We start from the raw sequence: 20403 nt of genomic DNA, 5'->3' as shown, positions 1-20403 counted from the left end.
ATGCTTTTTCTGTTTTTAACAATGAGTTAAAAAATGAGGTGGTGAAAGAGAGAAGTAATTGTGGCATGTGGTTGGGAAAGTGATGATGCCAAAAAGAGATAAGAGATTGGAAAAAGGTTAAAATTAAAGAAGCAAACGTAGAAGATGGTGTGTGTGTCCCCTACTCTCTTTAGATCATCACCCTGGTCCAGCAGCAATGACCAAATATTCCAATTCCACATGGGCAAGGTTTGGTAACATAGCATAGCAAACGGTTTATGGCAGAGAACTCTCCTCCATTGGAGACAACTACACAAATACAGAACCCCCTCTGACCCCACTACACTTTCCTATCCTCTTTCTTATGCAGACACTTCAAAACACACCCATTTCACATCCCCATTTTTGCCTTATTCTTCATACCAACAACTTCATTTCCATCCCACTCACCTTATCTCATTATCAAATAATTCACATCACATTTTTACCTCTTTCTTTCCTTTTTCATTCTCCATTTCATCAAATTACTTTCATTCTCAATGTCTTCTGCCACTCAACATTTTCCAATTCCATCCCTTTCACATCATTTTTATCTAACCAACAATATTTCATGTTTCTTCTCCCCTTTCTACACTTGTTCCCACTTAGAGCTTAATCTCTTTCTTCAGTTTTGGTTTTACCCTTTTGGAAAACGAAGAAACAATAACGTGATGAGTAAACCATTTACACTAATAACTGAGTAACTTTATTAACCAACCTTCATGTAAACAATTAAAGTAACTTAGTAAAAGATAAGAATAGGGCAGCGCAACAAAAACCGTTACAGTTAACGGGAAGGTAATTGCAGATAAACCCTAAAAGAGGAAACCATACAACAAATAAAACACTAACATAGAAATGGACATTGCAGCTGTAGTGTTTAGAGGAATAAGAAAAGAAAAACGGAAATTTCTGAGTATATATAAATATATATATATATCAATCAGTGCTGGTCATTTTAAGCCGTCTGATTGGAGAGTCAATGACTGAGGGTGAAGATGGTGGAAGTGATGAGGAGGAAGTAGACGGTGGTGATGATGACGACACATCAGAAGCGTCTAATAGCTTCCTTTTGTGGATCCCTTCCCTGTCTTGGCCTTCAACCTTAGCCTCCTTCGTTGCCATGTAATCCTTCAAACGCTTCACGTCAGATAACTTCACTGGCTTAACTATGAAATCCTCTGCACCCTCCTCCAAACATCTGCACAATTTCTTAAAATTCAAAATCTTTTTCACCACTTTTTCTTTAACCAATTCAACACTAAACACTCAAACAAAATGGTACCTGTCTATGCGTGGCAAAACGTTTTCAGAGGACATAATCACCACAGGAGTTTCCTTGAAAGTGGACGATTCCTGTTCCATGTTTACCCTTTTAGAGAACCAATTCTTATATCTTTATAGTAAGAGTATTATTATTATAAATTTATAATAATGTGGAAAATTGAAGAAACATTGTTTAAATTCTCTAACCTTGATTTTCTTCAGTAATTCATAACCTGTCATTCCAGGCATACAGTAGTCTGTGATGATTAGATCCACCTTTAAACCCTGCTAAGGAAAATATCACAACCCAGATTAGAACATTATGGTTTCATTCTTATGGCAATTTTTCTTTTTATGGAAAATGGAACTGATCCGAATGGTACATACAGCAAAACCATTAGCTTCAGAGGGAATTTTCTGCTCGTCCAATAGTCCAAGCAATTGTAGTGCTCTCAGCCCACTATCCACAGCAGTAACTGCAATTTAACACAAGAAAAAAGCTTTAATATTTCACAACGAACACTGATAAAGTGAAGATTTTTATGAAGCGAATCAACAAAAATTTTGTTTTTCATTTAATTATTTGAGAGAATTAACCTTTGTAAGCTAGGACTTTGAGCAAGCGTTCGATGACTTTGCGATCAACGAGGCTGTCATCAACTGCTAAAACATGAACCTGTTCGGATTTCTTGGGTGAAAGACCAAAAGCCTCGATGTTTTCTGACATCCTCGGCCATGAAACGAGAGTGTTGGAGTCCATCTCTTGCTTCGACCAGAGGAAAAACAAACAGAGAGAGAGAGAGAGACAAAGACAGAGACGAAGGAATCCTGAACGTGACGCGGGTGCTTGCTTAGATCTTAAATACAGCTTAGTGTAATATAATAATGTAACATGATATGTTCTTCTGTCAATCTATCCATTATATCAGGTCACGTCACCATTTTCTGTGTAACATTTATAGAAATCTTCACAAGGGAAATAAAAAATCTCCATACTTGTTCAAGGATAATAAAAAATTTAGATCAACAATTCAAAAAGGAAAAAGGTAATTTTTTTACTAAAATTGTCATTGTTTAATATTGTAAATCATGTATATAATCTCTACCTTTATTCGAATTTTAAAAAGAAATTTATTTATTAGTTTTTTGTCGTTACATTTAAAATTATAGATACCGAAGCTGAAAATACTTTTTGAATAAACGATATTATTATAATATTCATTTGTAAATAATTAATAAAAATTGAATTGGAAAGTATAACATATTTTTACACTAGTATCATTTATTTATATGTAATTACGCATATTATCGTTCTTGAATTTTGTATTACGTCATTTTTAGAATGCTTGCTTGCAGAACTTTATTCAAATAAAACAACGTTGTTTAATAAAAATTATAATTGGGGTATAGAATTCGAAGTTATTATTATACCATTGTTTGTACATGTTGCTTACACTTTTGTGTGTTGAAAAGAGAGACATTAATGAAAAAATATTTCAAATATTAATATTAAGTTGATTGTAATATCATAAAACTAAATTAAGCACTAAAACATTAATTAGTAATCTTAGCATTAAAGATTTTTTTTTGTATAAAGTGCTTAAATTTAAGTGGCATTATAAAACTCCTAAATTTAAGATAAATAACTCGTATAATCATATGTTAAAATGTTAAACAAAAGATTATTCTATAATTGATTGTGTAACATAGGGTTTACAATTTTATAGTTTTTCAAAAAAAAAAACCTCACAAATATATTCATTTCCAAAAGAAAGAAAATACTTCTGACATCCATCAATAAAATTAATTAAATTCATGTTGAAATATTAATGATAAATACAAGGATAAATTATCAAAAATAAATTAATCATGTATATATGATTATACATATATATTGAATTGGATATATTTTTACTCATTACATTTATATTATAAGAAAATATCTCCTTTCAATCACACCCCAAATCTATATCACACATAGATCTATACTATAAAAAAATATATATTAAAGAATATTTATTGATACCTTCTAAAAAAGTCATGTATTAAATATACTTTATCAAAGACGTACACCTGACCTACATAGCTTCTCAATTTCCTAATCTTGGTTTTGGTCAATCAGGATATATATGTTTAAAATATATTCATACTCACAATTTGACATGTATTATGATTCAGTTTTCTGACTTAAATATGTGTTACGATGATATGATAAACTCAATTTTAATTTTTCATCACCTAATGTATTAATTTATATGACTTAAATTATTTATGAAGTAAAAGATCTCTTTAACATATGTGCATACACTTAATACCTCACACTACGAAAAATATTCACATATCATCCCAAGTTTTTAAATTCAATTGTTTTCATTTCAAACATATACTTATTCAATCATACAATTCTTCATAAAAATAAATACTAATAAATTTCAATTCATCATTTATCACAATTTAATAATATTCAACTATGGTAAAATATAATGATTTAGTGAAATGTAAATAATGTTAGCATTTAAGCACATGTATAAATTTGTTCAGTCATTATTCTCCTCACTCAACCAAAGGTATGCTCATCAAACAACTTTTTAATTTTTTAACGAATAAAACTCTTAAATTTCCACTTAAATAAATTTCATCCAACCCCTCGATTTTTAAATAAATAAATTTTGTTAAACAAATAAAATGATTACCAATAGTTCTTATGTTGTTTATATAAACATTGATATTTAGTTATATAAACAAATTATTCAAGCATTATGTTTTGAATAAGAAGAATTATGAAAAATACTTTTAAGTATTAATATTAACTTTTTTTAGAACTTGTAAAATTAAGTTAAACACCCACTTTAACCATTCTATCGCTAGATTAAATTTTATAAAATGTTTGAACATATGTAGTTGTTGTAAGACTCATAAAATTAAGATGAACAACTCAAAAGTAATCATGGAAGGAATATTCTTAAAACAATGTTACTTAATAGGGTTAAATATGTTTTTCGTTCCTATATTATAAAACAAGATTGATTTTCGTCCATCGTTCAAATTTTAGACCTCATGAATACTAGTAGTTAGGAAACTATTGGAATGAATCTTTATCAATGTTTTTTTAAGTAATAAATGAATTTCTAACATGAACTTTACTATAATATTATAACATCCACTTCTGTGATCAATCATCATAAAAGATTTTAACATCCTAATCTACACTTAAAAAAAAATTGCTACATAAAAAAAAAAGGATAAAAACTAATTTCGTATGAAAACATGGATAAAAAACATATTTAACCTTACTTAATATAAAATAACTATATGTGGAATATAAAGTCAAGTACTCTAAATGTTAAATTTTGTTAAAAAATACTACTTAACAAGCAATTTAAGCAAGTACATAGATTATGATCTTAGACATAAACATTATATATATATATATATATAACTATTACATACATTTCATTTTATTATGAGCTTAAAAAGTTATCTATAAAAAATTAATTTTAAAAAATAATGTAATTATGAATGAAAGATTTTGTATTCCATGTATCAGCTAATATCCGTCTATAAAATAAAGTCCCTTTTGCAAAAGCCAATCTCTCTGGAAATCACAAAATCTTTAGTGTCCCTTTTTCTTCTTCTTTTAATTTTATAGTGTTTAGAGAAGGAGATGAGATTCTCAAATCCACTTCCTAGTAAGATCTCTCTGTGTCACAACAACTTTATTTTATTTTTATTATTATTATTATTATTGTGATGGTTAGTGGGAACCCTATATATCGAGTGTGAATGAGAGATTTTGGTCAATACTTAGATGTGAAAAGATATGACGTGCCGCACAGTGATTGGCCGGGTAGGTTGACCCGAGGTCAATGCTTTTCAAAACTGCGCCGTCAAATCCTAGCAGCTTCCTCAACTGGAACAAACTTAACAACCGCTTTTACCGGCGATACTTTTGCTTTTTTTTTTTTTTTTTGTAGAACTATTAAACTATTGCATATCTCATCATTCTTGAAAAATCTACGAGAGTTTTTTTTTTCTTTATTTTCTTAAAAGGTGTGGTTTGTGTCGCCTGTGTAGTTTTTTTTTCAGATTGCATGATTTTTAAGAAAAAAAAATCATGTTCGTCAAATAACTTACGAGTTAAAAATATAAAACTTTTTCTCAAAAGTAATTTTGATTTTGTATCGAAAATGATTCCGACCAGTAATTTATTCTTATAAAATTGAACATAATTGATCCCTTTTTAGGTGATTAAAGTGTGTGATTCAAGTTAATAAACTATTATATTTGTTATTCTTGTGAAATAATTGCTTAAATTGTTTTTCTTAAAACTAGTTGAATTTTCAGATTTATTTAATTATACATTAATGTATATTAAAGAAGGTAATCTTGAAATTTTTGGACGATATATTTTTACTGATTCTATTATTTTTAAAAGAAATAATAATATTGTTTAAGTTAATTATACGTAACGTTTTAACGAGAACTCCGAGGGCCGAGGAGAGCGTGTATCGTGAATCGTTGAAGCGTTAGCATCCATATTTTGCCACGTGTACTGTCCTTTTTCTTTATTATTCCAGAGTCATGTAATAGTTTATTTTGAAACAATTATAAATATAATTTGTCATTTTAAGATTAAAAGTTAAATTTTTTTTTCAGAAATAGACATATTTATTTTTCATTTTAAAAAAATAAAATTTTATTAAAATTATCAAAGTTAAAATTAATATTTGTTCATGTATGAGACGCTCTAGTTATTGTCCTATTTATTTGTTTTAGGATGATTAAGATTACTTTAATATTAGTTTTTTCGTAATTACATAATTATTTTTTATTTTTGCAACAAATCAAATATAATGGTAAGAAAATACTACTTAAAAATGTTTTATGTAGACTATAATATCTTGTATGTCAAACTTTTAATTTAAATTATTTTTGGCTAAAGTCGTTGATTTTGTAAAACAGAAAAATTAGATGCCTCTATTTCAAATTAAGAAAGGAAAATTTTTGGATTATAAAATCATAAAGAGACTAAAATTGTATTTTATCCTAGATAATATATTAAATATATACTAATATGAGATAGATTTGTTTGTACACAAAGCAGTATCATAACTTTAAATCATATGAAACTGTAACCAGAAACTTATCATTATTATATATATATATATATTGATAAAAAGATTTTCTTGTAAATATTAAGATTTTACCTTTTATGTTTTATAATTATTTTTATGTACATTTTTTTTATTCTTTTAAACTTGATAAATATTATTTTATTACTTTTACTATATCTAAAAAACTACTAGAGAATACAAAAGTTAATAAAAATAATTTATTTCTATAATTGTTTTTTATATACATACTTTTTATAATTATAATATAAATTTTAGTGTTTGTTTAAGAGTCTCATATTCCTGTGAAGTTTAATGACATTTTAAATATATATATTTTTTAATTTTTAAAGCACGTTTTAAGGATAAGAACTGTGACAGAGTTTTGAATTTTAAATAAGACAATACCTCGAATGTGGTAATTGACTTTAGTGATGTCATTTCAACGAATTTGAGGTTGAAACATTGGTATCATTTGTGAGAATCGAAATGAGGTTCCTTAACCCTCGACTGGGGGCTTTTTCTGGTAGCCCGATACTCCTGCATGATTCAAGGTTAAAGATACTTTAAATACATCTTCCTTCCTTAATTCACAGAGACATCTTATAGGGTTTTTAACCATCATGGGGTTATTTTTCTGCTTTTTACCAAAATGGGATCCGTTTAAAAAAAATTACAAATTTAGGTAAGTTGTGCCAATTCGGCACGACTTCATATGCACAAATCGTCCCAATTATACACAACTTTGCCATGTCATCCTGAAGTCGTGCCAACTTGACACGACTTCTACCTTGTCATACTGAAGTCGTGTCAACTTGGAATGACTTATGCTCTGTCATACTGAAGTCGTGCCAACTTGGCACGACACGTCATAATTTTGTTTTTTATTTTATTTTATTGTTTATATATTGGGTAGTAAGTTATGTAATGTTAAAAATTAATTTGATACATAATTTGCTAAGAGTGTTAGTTTTAAAGAACAAAAAATTGGATAATTGTGTATTGATCATGTTTGAATTGAATGAATAAATACATAGATAAAAAAAATGAATGTTCTAAGAGTGTTATGAATGAATAAATACATAGATAAAGAAAATGAATATTCTAAGAGTGTTATGAATGAATAAATACATAGAAAAAAATTTATTCAGTATGACAAGACAGAAGTCGTGCCAAGTTGACACGACTTCAGTATGACAGGGCAGAAGTCGTGCCAACTTAGCACGACTTCAGTATAACCGGACAAAAGTCATATCTAATTATGACAATTTGTGCATATGAAGTCGTGCCGAATTGACATAACTTACCTAAATTTGTAATTTTTTTTAAACGAATCCCATTTTGGTAAAAAGTAAAAAAAATAACCCCATCTTATAAGGAAAAAATCATGATGGAACTTTGAGCTCCAAAACGAACAATATCTTAAATGTAATGATTAAACTTAATGATACCATTTCAATGGAATGATGTTAAAACATTTGACACCGTCTAGAAAGATAAAAAAATTTCCAAAAGACAAACCTTCATTCCCTTAATCTAGACTCGGTCGACTCAGAGACATGTTGTATTAGCCAAATATATATTTCTTTAAATTGTAAGTTTGGAAGTGTTAGAGTTGGTGAATATCGTTATCCACTTTGTTGGAGAGAATAAATTTGATAGTAGGAGTTGGTTTATTTGTATTTTATTTATACGATACAGATTTTGCTTTTGGGAGTACATTTTCCAATACGGAAATTAGGTGTATGTGACTCTGTGCTAAGATGTCATTGGGATTTAGCATTTGTAATATTTTTTGGCAAGATTTGGCATGTTGATTGTGGGATTCTAACCCCAATTTGTAATTTTTTAGGCACAAAGTTTATGGGGGGAATTTGTTTTTATCCCTTTAGAATATTCAAGTAGGAGATTGGTAGAAACACACAACACTGCAAACTCCAAAACTATTATATTTTTCTGTGTTGCTCAGTTATTTCTTTAATTTTATTTTATGATATTATTTAGCTAATTCTATAATACAAGAATTAGTGATTTGTACGGTCGGATTGCATCGGTAGAATCCAAAAGGTTAAGGCAACGCAAATTCCAACTTTATTAATTAATTAATAAAATAAACAACTTGTATGACAATAACAAATTGCACAATCCTCTCCCATCACCTATATTTCTTATTAATGATTGACCAATTAAATTATTTTTTTATTTATTCTTTTAAAACTGATTATCTGCATATTGCAATCATATCTAAGATTTTGAAATAAGAGTAATTTAATACAAATATGTTTTAAGAAGATAATAAATTTAACATTCTTATTTTATACAAGAAATATTCATTAGAACAAGTAGATTGGTATGATAAAGGATTTAAAATTAATAAATAGGTTTTACATAAGATTATTTATGAGTCTTAACAATGTTTAAAAAGGCTTTTCAGCTACTTGCTAGCCTTTTTACACCTATTTGAAGTAAAGATTAATTTTTAGTTTTTTTTTAAAGATTTATTCTATTTTTATTCTTCAAATGTTTATTAAATTTCTTTGTTACTGTTTCTGAATAAGGTAATTTATTTATTTATGTTATTTCTTTTATACTCCGCCTTTTTATATCATACTATTTATTTTAGCTACCATAATATTTATTCTATTAATTCAAAAACTGTATTTTCAGAAATTGATGACGATAGATATATACTTTATTTTATTAAATACTTTTATGTTTAACTATTTATTTTAAACCAATATACTAATTATACTAATTAATATAACAAAAATACTTAATCTACTTAAGTATAAATTATTTTTACTTAATTTTAATTCTAAAATTGATTGGAAATATTTAAGATATATAAATGTAATATATAATGTTAAAATAATATAATAATTGTGTGATGATCTAGAAAATAACTTTTGAGTAAAAGTGATATATTTTAAATGACATTTTGAATATTTTATTATTAAACTGAAAAAAATATAAAAATAGAAAATTGAGTTATTCATGTTTCATTTTAAAAGAATCGTCATCTTTCTAAATTCCTTCCTCTACTTTCTCTCTAAAACTGCCCGATCAGAATCTTAGACAAAGTAAGTTCTTTTGACTCATTTTCCTTTAAGTCTGTTTTGATTTAGTTAGGTTTGCCTTTAGTATAGGTCTTTACATGTTATGCTTTTAGCTTCAAGATTAGTCATTGTTAACTTTGAGCGCTAGTGATATAGTTAGATTTTTTATCAGGACTTTGTGGTATAAGTTAAACTATCCTTGAGCCTTGTAGGAGTTGGAACTCTTAGTGAGAACCTACTCAAAGTTAGTAAGGGAAGCTAGTTTCATGTTCAATAGAATCTGAGGTTAGAAGATTTGGATGTGGGAGTGACATGGTAACTCGTCTCAAATTTTCTTGTAGGATTGTTTGCTTTTGAGTAAAGCAGTGTTTTGGAGGAACTTAAACTGTGAAACATTTGATTTTGCATATTTTGTATAGTATATGCTTTTTTTTTATGAGAATATGTATCGATTGTGCTTTGTTTGGTACTAAAAGTGTTGAATGTTAGTATGAGTAAATTGAATTGTATTATGATAATTGATGTGCAAGAAATCCTAATTTTTAATTGTTTATTTGAGAATGATTTTGATTTAGAAATATTATATATATATATATATGTTATTATGGATTTAAAGAGTAACTACCCAATTCTAGCAAGGAATTGCTTATTTGGTTTGATATGTTTGAATATATACTAGTGTGAATGAATTTTTTTGGATGAAAATGTGTAATATATCATATTTTGGAAACTAGTTTATGCATATCTCGCTCAAGCAAGAACAAAATGAAAAATTTGGTTCTCTTGGGTCCATTTTTGCTCAAGTGAGAGGGAATCTGCTTCATAAGACTCGTGCGTTGACTTAAACTCAAAGATCTACACTTGTTATAGTATCTCATTGTGAATCCACACAACTATGCGCAAAAATAATCTCAATATCATATCACCCAGTATGACAAGGTTAATTCATATGACCTGAAAGACCATATTATATTTCACACCGCAGACAAAATCATATGAACCTCCTTCGACTCTCAACACATGATAATCTTCATCTATATGAATCCAATATATCAGGAGAGTCAGAATATCTCCTTCTAAATGAATCCCTAATCAATGCACATCCTAAACAATCTTAACACAATATTTTTTTTTCTTGAAAATACTATGTCTTGATTAAGATTCATATTCCACATCTCACAATGTAACATCCTTAATTTTACCCATATATAATGTAATAAAAGTAAAACAAGCAATATCTAATTACAAATAACATATACTACTTTCTCATATGTGTATCTCAAAAGAAATATCCCTCTTCATAGGGATTTAATATATATACATCAAAAGTTTTAACAACAAAACAAAACATTCAAATAAAACTATCTCATTCTCCAGCTGTTCACTAAGGAGCTCTATCACCTGAAATCTCATCCCATGTAAAACACGATCATCACAGATAAAGAAACAAACACAAACAAATAACAGGGTAAGCTATCTATATAAAAAGTTTTGATATAATTTAAATTTCAAATTAATAAGCATAATTCATCAATTCTCATATGATTTCTCAAACCATCAAGTGTCTATTACATTCATAAAATTCATCTTTCATATGTCAGACTTTTACGGACTCACAACACATAGACACTTGACTCTACTTTCGGAAGACTCGTGTATTGAAATTAGCATCCAGAGACCTGCACCTGTCATACTACTGCTGTGAAACCCACACAGCCATGCACATAATTATCTCAATATCTCATCATCTCATCATCTTCATATGACAGGGTAAATCCATTTGATATGCTCTGATCAGTTCTTTCAAACCTCAGAATCAGCCAAATGAACCTCCTTCGACTCTCACCAACTGAATAACTTCATCTATTTGATTCCATTATATCAGTAGAGTCAGGATTGTCTCATTCACAGGACACTCACAAATCAATATACCCTAATAACAATCTCAACATGGTATTTCCTTTCCTGAAAATACTACGTCTTGATCACACTTTAACCTCATTACATACATCATTTAACATATCAATGCACCACTCAATCACTTCATATATATAAACTTTCTAAACAATCCAAATATATCTCAAACTTTACTTAAAACACATAATTAATTCCAAATATATGCTTTTTAAATCAATCGTCATCTGAAATCACACAACCACTTCTCATCAAACATCTCACTTAAGTAATTCAACCAAAATATTCAAAAAGAATAGTTCAGCTCATTTATATTATCATTCAAACACTTTCAATTCTCAATCACAAACAGTTTCAACAAATTATTCCCATAACAAATTCAAAATCAACCATTCCAGTCAATATATTACTTTACTCTTCAATAGAGACAATCCTGCAAGCAAAAACAATTAGAATTGGTGACCACGTCACCTCCACATCCAGAATCTTCTAACCTAGGGTTTTATTGAAAATAATTAACCTGCACCACAGAGTCCTAATCAAAATCTAACTATATAACTAGGACCTTAAGTTAACAGAGATTAACCCTAAAGCTAAAAGAGTCACATGTAAAACTCATGTAGACAACCTATCAAGTTCAAAATTTGACTCGGCCAAAAATGAACTTACTCTATTTAGGATTTTGATCGGGCAATCTTGTAGAGTTCATTGGCAGGAGTTCAATGGCAGACTCCGATCGTCAAACTGATAACTGAGGATGTCAGAATCATAGAGAAGGAGAGGAAAGGAAAAGGGTACGAAAATTATTTTGATCGGGCAGTCTTGTAGTCTTTGCTGCCAGGAGTCTAATGGCGTATTCTGATCGTCAAACAGATGAACGAGGAGGTCAGAATCTTAGAGAGAAGGGAGAGAAAGGAAAAGGGAAACTTTTAGAGAGATGGTGGTTATTTTAAAATGAAACCTGGATAAGTGAATTTTCTATTTATATGTCATTTTCATTTTAATAATAAAATATTCAGTATCATTTAAAATATATCACTTCTACTCTAAGGTTATTTTCTAGATCCTTACACACAATATCCAAGATCACACAATTAAATCATACAAAAACTTAAAATTTCAAAACACACAAAGATTCATCCAATAATCACATAAATATCTAATTAAAATATTTTTTAATTAAATATACATTAAATAAAATTTTACGTAAGTTATAAGTAAAAACTATAAAATAGACATAAATCAACCTTTTGAAAAGTAAGAATAAAATTTCAGCTTTAAGCAAGAAGAGTCTTGCCCAAGCAAAAATTCTCCTACTTGAGCAAGATTGAACCTGAGAACACCCAAAATTTTATCCTAGGCTTCGCCTGTGCGAGATTTCTTCTCGATTGGGGAAAAACGAACCAAAAAACACTCAATTTTCATTATATTCTCAATTGAGAGAGAATTACCTTGCTTGAGCGAGAATTATTTCTCTTGAGCTAGAATTATCTCTCCTGAGCAAGAATTATCTCGCTTGAGCGAGATATGCATGAAAATCTGCATAAACCTGCTATATTTATGTTTTTTCTACAAAAATTACATTCAACTCATATTTTTTTAAATCTACACATTAAAATAATAGTTCTTACTCAAAATTATTGAAGCATTCTAGCTATTATGTTAATTTATACACATATATACATATATATACATATATATACACATATATACATATATATATATACACATATATACACATATACATATATATATATATATATATGTGTGTGTTTGTGTGTGTTCTCTAAACTAAACCAACATCATCTAAAATCAAACAAAAAATTCTCGTCAAACATTACATTTTAAAGTTGGTAACTAAAACCTTAGTAGTTAATTAGATATCAATTTAGAAACTAATCTATGAATTTTATTAATAGTAGAAACTATTTTAGATACAATAATTTTTTAGTTTTTAAAATAATATCCAATTTAGTTAATATAAAGACTAATTATTCTTAATCTCTAAAATTAATTTTTATTTAACGAATTTATTGTACGAAAAGAATGAAAAATAAATGTAATCTTACATATATGGTGAAACACATCTAATGTAATGAATCATGAGTTTACTATAAAACTAATGTGTTTTATTAATAAGTTAAGACATCTCTGACTAATTGTAAAATTTATTAAATTTTAGTTTAATCTATTTTTAAAAAAATTATACAAGTTTTTTGTCTCTAGTTTTAAAATACATTTGAGTGAATTACACGAAAAAGGGCATCGCTTCCTCAACTTCTCTTCCCCTGACTTAATATCGTACTAGTAATACTTATGAAATGTTATTGTGATTACTTTTATAGTGGTGCATTTCAAAATTAGAAGAACAGAAAATAGATAAAAAAAAAAATTAAGGAGACTGAAATTAAAGTTTCAAAATGTTAAAAATGTTAGACAAACTAAAAATATATATATTTTTTAAAATAAAAACTTTCATGTTTACTATGCTCAAACTAAAAATATATTTTACTTTTAGTAACATGTAATTTTGATCTCAAAACGCTTTTATAAAAAAAAAAATAGTTAATGTTTTAAACTGATATGAATAAATCTTTAACATTTTTACATTCAAAATCTTGAAATTAGTATGTTCTACTTAAGTTTTGAGATCAACTTGAGAAAATAATTGATCGGTTCATAAGAAAATAAAATGGATGGAATTTAAATGATTTATAAGACTTTATAGTATTTTTAATAACAAGATATGATTTTAAGAATTTGAAAAATGAAAATTTTTAATCTCGGTAAAAATTATTTGTATCTTTAATTTTTGGTTTGAATGGCATGAAAATAGGTGTCATAAAATAAAAGAGGATGAGAATGAAAAAGAAAAAAAAGTTGGATAGGAAAAAATAGAAAAGTTGTCAAATCTATAAATGGTACGATGTAGTCATGGAAACAATTCATTATCTTAGGTTGTTTGTTTTTTAAGACAACTCTACTTTTTTTAACTTTTAAAAAATATAATAATGTAATTAATAAAAGAAATAAAAAAATATAATAATGTAATTAATAAAAGAAATAAAAAAAATATTATAATAAAAATTCTTTTATTTTTCTTCATCAACCAATTTAACACCCTCACAAATGATCTACTTTATTATAAATAAATCCCCAACAGATGGTATGTATAAAAATTTAGAAATATAGAAACCGATTTAAAATAAAATATCTAAATATAAATTAAGATGTTAAAATATTTTATATTTATTTATTGTTAACGTGAATGTAGTTAATAAAAATTCTTTTTAATATTTTTTATTAAAATTAAAAATTAAAATAAAAAATTAATTTTGTGTTATAATAAAAAAATGGAAAAATATATAAGATAATTAGGTTATCTTTAGCCTTTATTTCTTTTTTATTTGTGAGGAGTTATGTCTAATGCCATCCAGCTGGTGTGAGCATATGAATAGATATGGTGTTAGCATGAGTAGATATGCCATGATGTCATCTTTAAATTTAAGATTTATTTTAAGATTCTGAACATTATTTTTGTGGCTGTATTGGTGCTTCATGTAATCAATCTTCTATTGTATAAATTTTGTGGTCTAAGTCTTAATCTAATTTAAGAATTTGCAATATTGATTGTTTCCACACTAAAATTTGATATAACTAATTCTTATATTATTTTTAATGGATATTAAGATATATTATATTTTTAAATTTATCTCACTCTCGTTTTACAAAATTACTTCTCATTCGAACTATAGCACATAGTTGAAAGTAAATATTTGTATATATAATGATCTAATAAACTAAATAAATTTTGATATATTTTAAAAAATTAATACACAAGAAAAAATTTAAATTTATTATTATACTGTTCTCAAACGGATATTGGATCTAGAGAATGATTTTTATTTCTTTTTTCATCAGTAATCTTCGCACTCAACTTTCTGGTCGGTCATCCTCCCAGTCAGCTTTCTATTCTCCTTTCTCTTCTTGATCGTCTGGTATTACAAATTCGAATATAGTATAATTTAGTTATACTTTTTCTACATTATTTCATAATTTTGAACATGTGTTAGAGATGGTTTGATTCAGTGGTCTCTTAAAAATGAATCTTGGAAACACAGACAGATATGAAAGGAAGTGAAAAGAAAAATCTCCATGATTTAGACCTGCCATTGTCGCAAGAGTTTGAAATTTCCACGAGGTACAGTAAAAAGCATGAAAAAAGTTTGAAGGAGTGAAGTTGAGAATTGGTATTTGCGTAGTTGGTCCCATCTACCAAAGATTTGTTTGGGAGTTGGCATATCTTCAATAATTTTCTCTCACTAACGTGTCGACTTACCTCTGAACCAAACTGCAATTGTTAATAATTGATTCACATTCTACAAATAGCAATATTGTGGGAAATTTGAATCAGAGTTTTTTCTGACCATGACTTATATTGTTCCTCCAGACAGGATAAGGAAGTGTAAAAATGAAAAGAAAAAGACGATAAGATTCTAAAATGAAGATGAGAAAAACCAACCAGAGAGTGGGAAAGTGGAGACAATCTTAACTATGTTTGAGTGAACACTTAGTATGTTTATTTAGGAACATCATGCACCTTCCAAGGACACTCTCAATATTTGCTTCCAGCTCACATCTAATATCTAACTTAGCCTTAACAATCACCACAAAGGATACAACTTAATTTTTTAATTTATAAAAATTATTTTTATTACAATTATTTGTATATATATCTATATTCTTTAACATTCCTGAATCATTTGTGCAATTGTTGAGCACTGTTCATATTTTTCTGTGTACAGCTAGATCACTATTACAAAAGTTGATGTAAGTGTTAAAAAACTACGTGTTGACACCTACTTAAATCTTTATGATTATATTATTATTAAAAATTATTAAATAAAAATTAATTTTAAAAACCAAAATAATTAATTATTATATTAATAAAATTAAATATTATTTTAGAGACTAAAAATATTATTAGTATATAAAGTAGTTTTTAAATTAGTATTTAAATTTAGAAACTATATGTATCAATAATTTTTTTAGTTTTTTTAATTAGTATGTAATTTAGTTAATATAGTGACTAATTATTATTTTTTTAAAGGATGGAAATGATGTTCTTTTCTGAGAGGACTGTTGGCTAGGTCAAGATGCGCTAAAGAGAGTATTTCCGAGACTGTTCTCCCTGTGTCTGGTCAAAGATGCAAAGGTAGTTGAGTTTGGGTCCTGGTCTGATGGTGTGTGGGTTTGGCATTTAGCTTGCCGTAGATCTTTGTTTGAATGAGAGAAACCTTTGGTGGATCAGTTATATCAAGCTTTACTTGAGGTTAGGTTGGTCCTGGGAGAAGCGGATAGGTGGGTTTGGAAGGCAGGGGGTCTTCAAACGTTTTCAGTTAGTTATGCTTATTCTCTTCTTAGGAGGGATGGTGAAGTTGTTTTCTCCCCGACATACAGTAAGTTATGGAGTTGTAAAGCCGTACCTTCTGCTTTAGTCACTGCCTGGAGGGTGTTGGAGAATAAGATTGCTACTAGGGCCAATTTGGAAAGGCGAGGTGTGTTGGTTGGTAACCCTTTGTGTTGTTTGTGTGGGAAAGAGGAAGAGTCTTACCGCCATTTGTTTTTCGATTGCAGATTTGCTTGGCGGGTTTGCTGCCTTTGCCTTGAGTGGTTGGGGGTGGCGTTTGTGTCCCATATTGATCCGGTGTTAAACTTTGCACAGTTTAGGATGTGCCAGTCTTCAAAGTCGGTTAATGAAGTGTGGCACACAATTTGGGTTGGGGTGGTGGGTGAAATTTGGACCCATAGGAATTTTATTATCTTCAACAGGGGAGTGGTTGATGCGTCTGAAGTGTGTGCACGGGTGCAAGCAAATGTTTGGTCTTGGATTAATGCTAGATCTTGTTCCGCTTTGTTTCCCTTTTCTAGCTGGTGTATGGTACCTTTGGAGTGTATGAGAATGGTTGTTTGATGTAGTTTAAGTCTATGTCCGGTTAGTGATTGTGTTTGTTAGTTTGGGAATTTTAGCTAGTAGTTGGTTTGATATCTCTTGTTTCCTTTGTATAAGGGTTGAACCACGTCTGAAATGACTCGTATTTATTAATTTATTATTGCCGATAAAAAAAAATGTTCCGTGTTAATCTCAATGCTCAAATCATTGCCTTAAGGGTATTATTAAGTAAAGTTCCCACAAGGATGAACTTAGTGAATAAAGGGGTTATTATACAAAGCATTTTGTGTCCCCTCAGCCATCAACAAGAAGAAAAGGTCATCGTGGATACAATACAATTAGAGGTGCTATACCAGTTAAATGTTCCAGATGCAATTGGGATCTGCTTTTTTATTGAATTTTTTTTGTATTGTTTTGCTGTTTTGGGAAGATAATATTTTGGTAATGATGGAATAGTGTAAGTTGGGAATGTTTATGATGATGAGTGTTTCACGATGAGTGTTGCCTCACTTTTTACTTTATTTATTCTTTTATCGATAAAAAAATAAATTTAACTCTAATTTAATAAAATGATATTTATTTATTTTTAAAATATAAAAGGTTGAATCAAGTTTTTTATTTTATTTTTAAAAGACCTAACCAAATTTACCTAGTACATAAATAAATATATTGATAATTTAGACTATGCTCTATATTTAATGTAAAAATAAAACTGGAATAAATTAAAATATATTTATGCTCACACATTGCTATTGTGTAAAGAAAAGGTATGTTGCATTATATTGTGCAATTCGAACGCAAATATCAGTTAATCAAATAATTAATGTCGTAAAGAACGAGAAAAATAGTTTTAGTAGAGGATTAGTAGAGGAGAAGTGATACAATTAAAATAACATCAGAATATTTTATTATTAAATTTAAAAGAGTATATAAATAAAAATTCAGTTATTCCGGTTTCATTTTAAGAGAACATCTCTCTAAAAACTTTTTTTTTTTACTTTCTCTGCCTTCCATGCCTTCTCTCTAAGATTATGATATCCTCGTTCATCAGTTTGATGATCGGAGTCCGCCATTAGACTCATGACAGTGAATACTACAAGACTGCCCGATCAGAATATTTAATAGAGTAAGTCCATTTTTGCTCTTCTCTTTGAGTCAGATTTTGAACTTGTTAGGTTTGTCTCTACGTAGACTTTGCATGTGACTCTTTTAGCTTCAGGGTTAATGTCTGTTAGCTTCAGTGTCCTAGTGATATAGTTAGGACTTTGTGGTGTAGGTTAGTCTACCCTTGAGTTTTTTGTAGGTTTGTAGCTCTTAGTGAGCATCTGCTCAAGTTTAAATAAGAGAAGCTAGCCTTTATTTCTAATAGAACCTTAGGCTACAAGATATGGGATGTGGGGTGACGTGGTCACCAGTCTCAAAAATTTTTGCAGGATTTTTTGTTTTAAGTATATTAGTAGTTGATTAAGATTAGAATGAGAAATTTTATATATGGTAGATGTTATAAAAATTATATTGTTTTTTATTTGAATAAGTAAATGAATGGATTTAAATAGTTTAATGTATCACTTAAAGGATAAAGTAATTGAGTATTGATTGTTTGATTTTGATTTAGAGTAATTATTCAACTATAGTAGGGACATTGTTACTTTGACTTAGTATATTTGATAAAATAACAATTTTAATGAAAATATTAGATATTATCAGGTCCATTTTCGCTCAAATAAGATAGGATCTCGTTCAACCGAAGATGGGTTAAACATTGGAGTGTTTACTGTTTAAGTTTCGCTCAAACAAACAAAAAATTCTCAAGCCAAAATTTTTGCGTTGCTTGTGGGTGCAGTTTCGCTCAAACCAAAAAAGTTTGTTCAAGCCAAAAAATTTGGGTTGCTCGCGGGTGCAGTTTTGCTCAAGCTAAAATTTTTCGCTCAAGCCAGATTTAAAAAAAAACCTAAACTATTTTTTTTTACTTGCTTTTAAAAGGTTGGTTATTTCTATTTCAAAATTTTAGTTATAAATTATATAAAATTTTATTTTATTTATATATAATTGAAAAATTCTTTAATTACCTAATTATGTGAGTATTGGATGAAATTTTGTGTGTTTTGAAATCTTAAGGTTTGGTATGACTTGATTGTGTGATTTTAGATATTGTGAGATGTGGAATATGAATTTTTAATCAAGACAATATTTTCAGGAAAGAAAATATCGTGTTAAGATTGTTTAGGGTGTGCATTAACTAGGGATTCGTCTAGAAGGATATATCCTAACTCTCCTAAGATAATGGAATCATATAGATGAAATTATTCAGGTGGTGAAAGTTGAAGAAGATTCATATGAATGAGTAAGTTTATTTGAAAGATAACTAATTTGACCTGTTATATGAATTAACCTTGTCATACTAGAAGAGATATGATATTGAGATTATTTATGCGCATAGCTGTGTGGATTTCACAGTGAGATAATATGACAAATGCAAATCTCTGAGTCTAAGTGAATGCACGAGTATTCCAGAAGTAGAATCAAGTGTCTAAGTATGTTGGTCAGTAGAAATTTGACATGAGAAATGTGAATGATAATTAATGTTAGACACTTGATGGATTTTGAGAAAATGTATGAGAGTTGATGACTTTATGTTTGTTAATTGAAATTGAAATTATATAGAATTTTTTTTATAGCTAGCTTACCATGTGTTTTATTTTGTGTTTGTTTTCTTTATCTGTGATCATCTTGTATTTTACACGGGAGCAAAGGAGGCTGCAAGTGAGAGAGATCCCTAGTGGGCAGATAAAAGATATATAGTTATTTTTATTAATTTATAGATGTTGAGCACGAGAATTCAGAATACAAATTTTGTATTATGAAAATACAAAATACAAAATTTATATTTAAAATTGTAAAATTTGGGAAAAATAATTTTGATATTTTTGAAAATATGGGGTGGCAAAAGAAACTATAGAGGTGTAGGAAGAATTGTCCTTTTAAGTTATTCCTATAACAAGGCTTTTGTAAAGGGCCATAAGAGAGAAATAAGAGGAATCCACCTTATATTTTTTTCTCACTCCGAATTTGTCATTTTCCTTTT

General features: G+C 28.3%; 1 protein-coding gene across 2 annotated transcripts; it reads right to left on the bottom strand.

The window, feature by feature from the left end:
* Positions 1-701: 701 nt before the first annotated feature.
* Positions 702-2235, bottom strand: LOC137806506 (two-component response regulator ORR5-like). Of its 2 annotated transcripts, none has more exons than XM_068606667.1 (5): positions 1882-2235; positions 1672-1760; positions 1492-1572; positions 1304-1374; positions 702-1219 (listed from the first exon to the last, which is right to left on the bottom strand). In XM_068606667.1, exons 1-5 carry the CDS (start codon positions 2042-2044, stop codon positions 958-960), a joined length of 666 nt encoding a protein of 221 aa, XP_068462768.1. In that variant the 5' UTR covers positions 2045-2235; the 3' UTR covers positions 702-957. The 2 variants fall into 2 exon arrangements, with proteins under 2 accessions (XP_068462768.1, XP_068462769.1); XM_068606668.1 differs by having other exon boundaries at positions 1492-1569; positions 1882-2212.
* Between the last annotated feature and the right edge of the window lie 18168 nt (positions 2236-20403).

This window comes from Phaseolus vulgaris, chromosome 3 (genome assembly GCF_000499845.2).
Source record: "Phaseolus vulgaris cultivar G19833 chromosome 3, P. vulgaris v2.0, whole genome shotgun sequence".
Classification (NCBI taxonomy): domain Eukaryota; kingdom Viridiplantae; phylum Streptophyta; class Magnoliopsida; order Fabales; family Fabaceae; genus Phaseolus; species Phaseolus vulgaris.
Note: the sequence above shows the minus strand (reverse complement) of the source record. Positions and strands in the feature narration are given on the sequence as shown.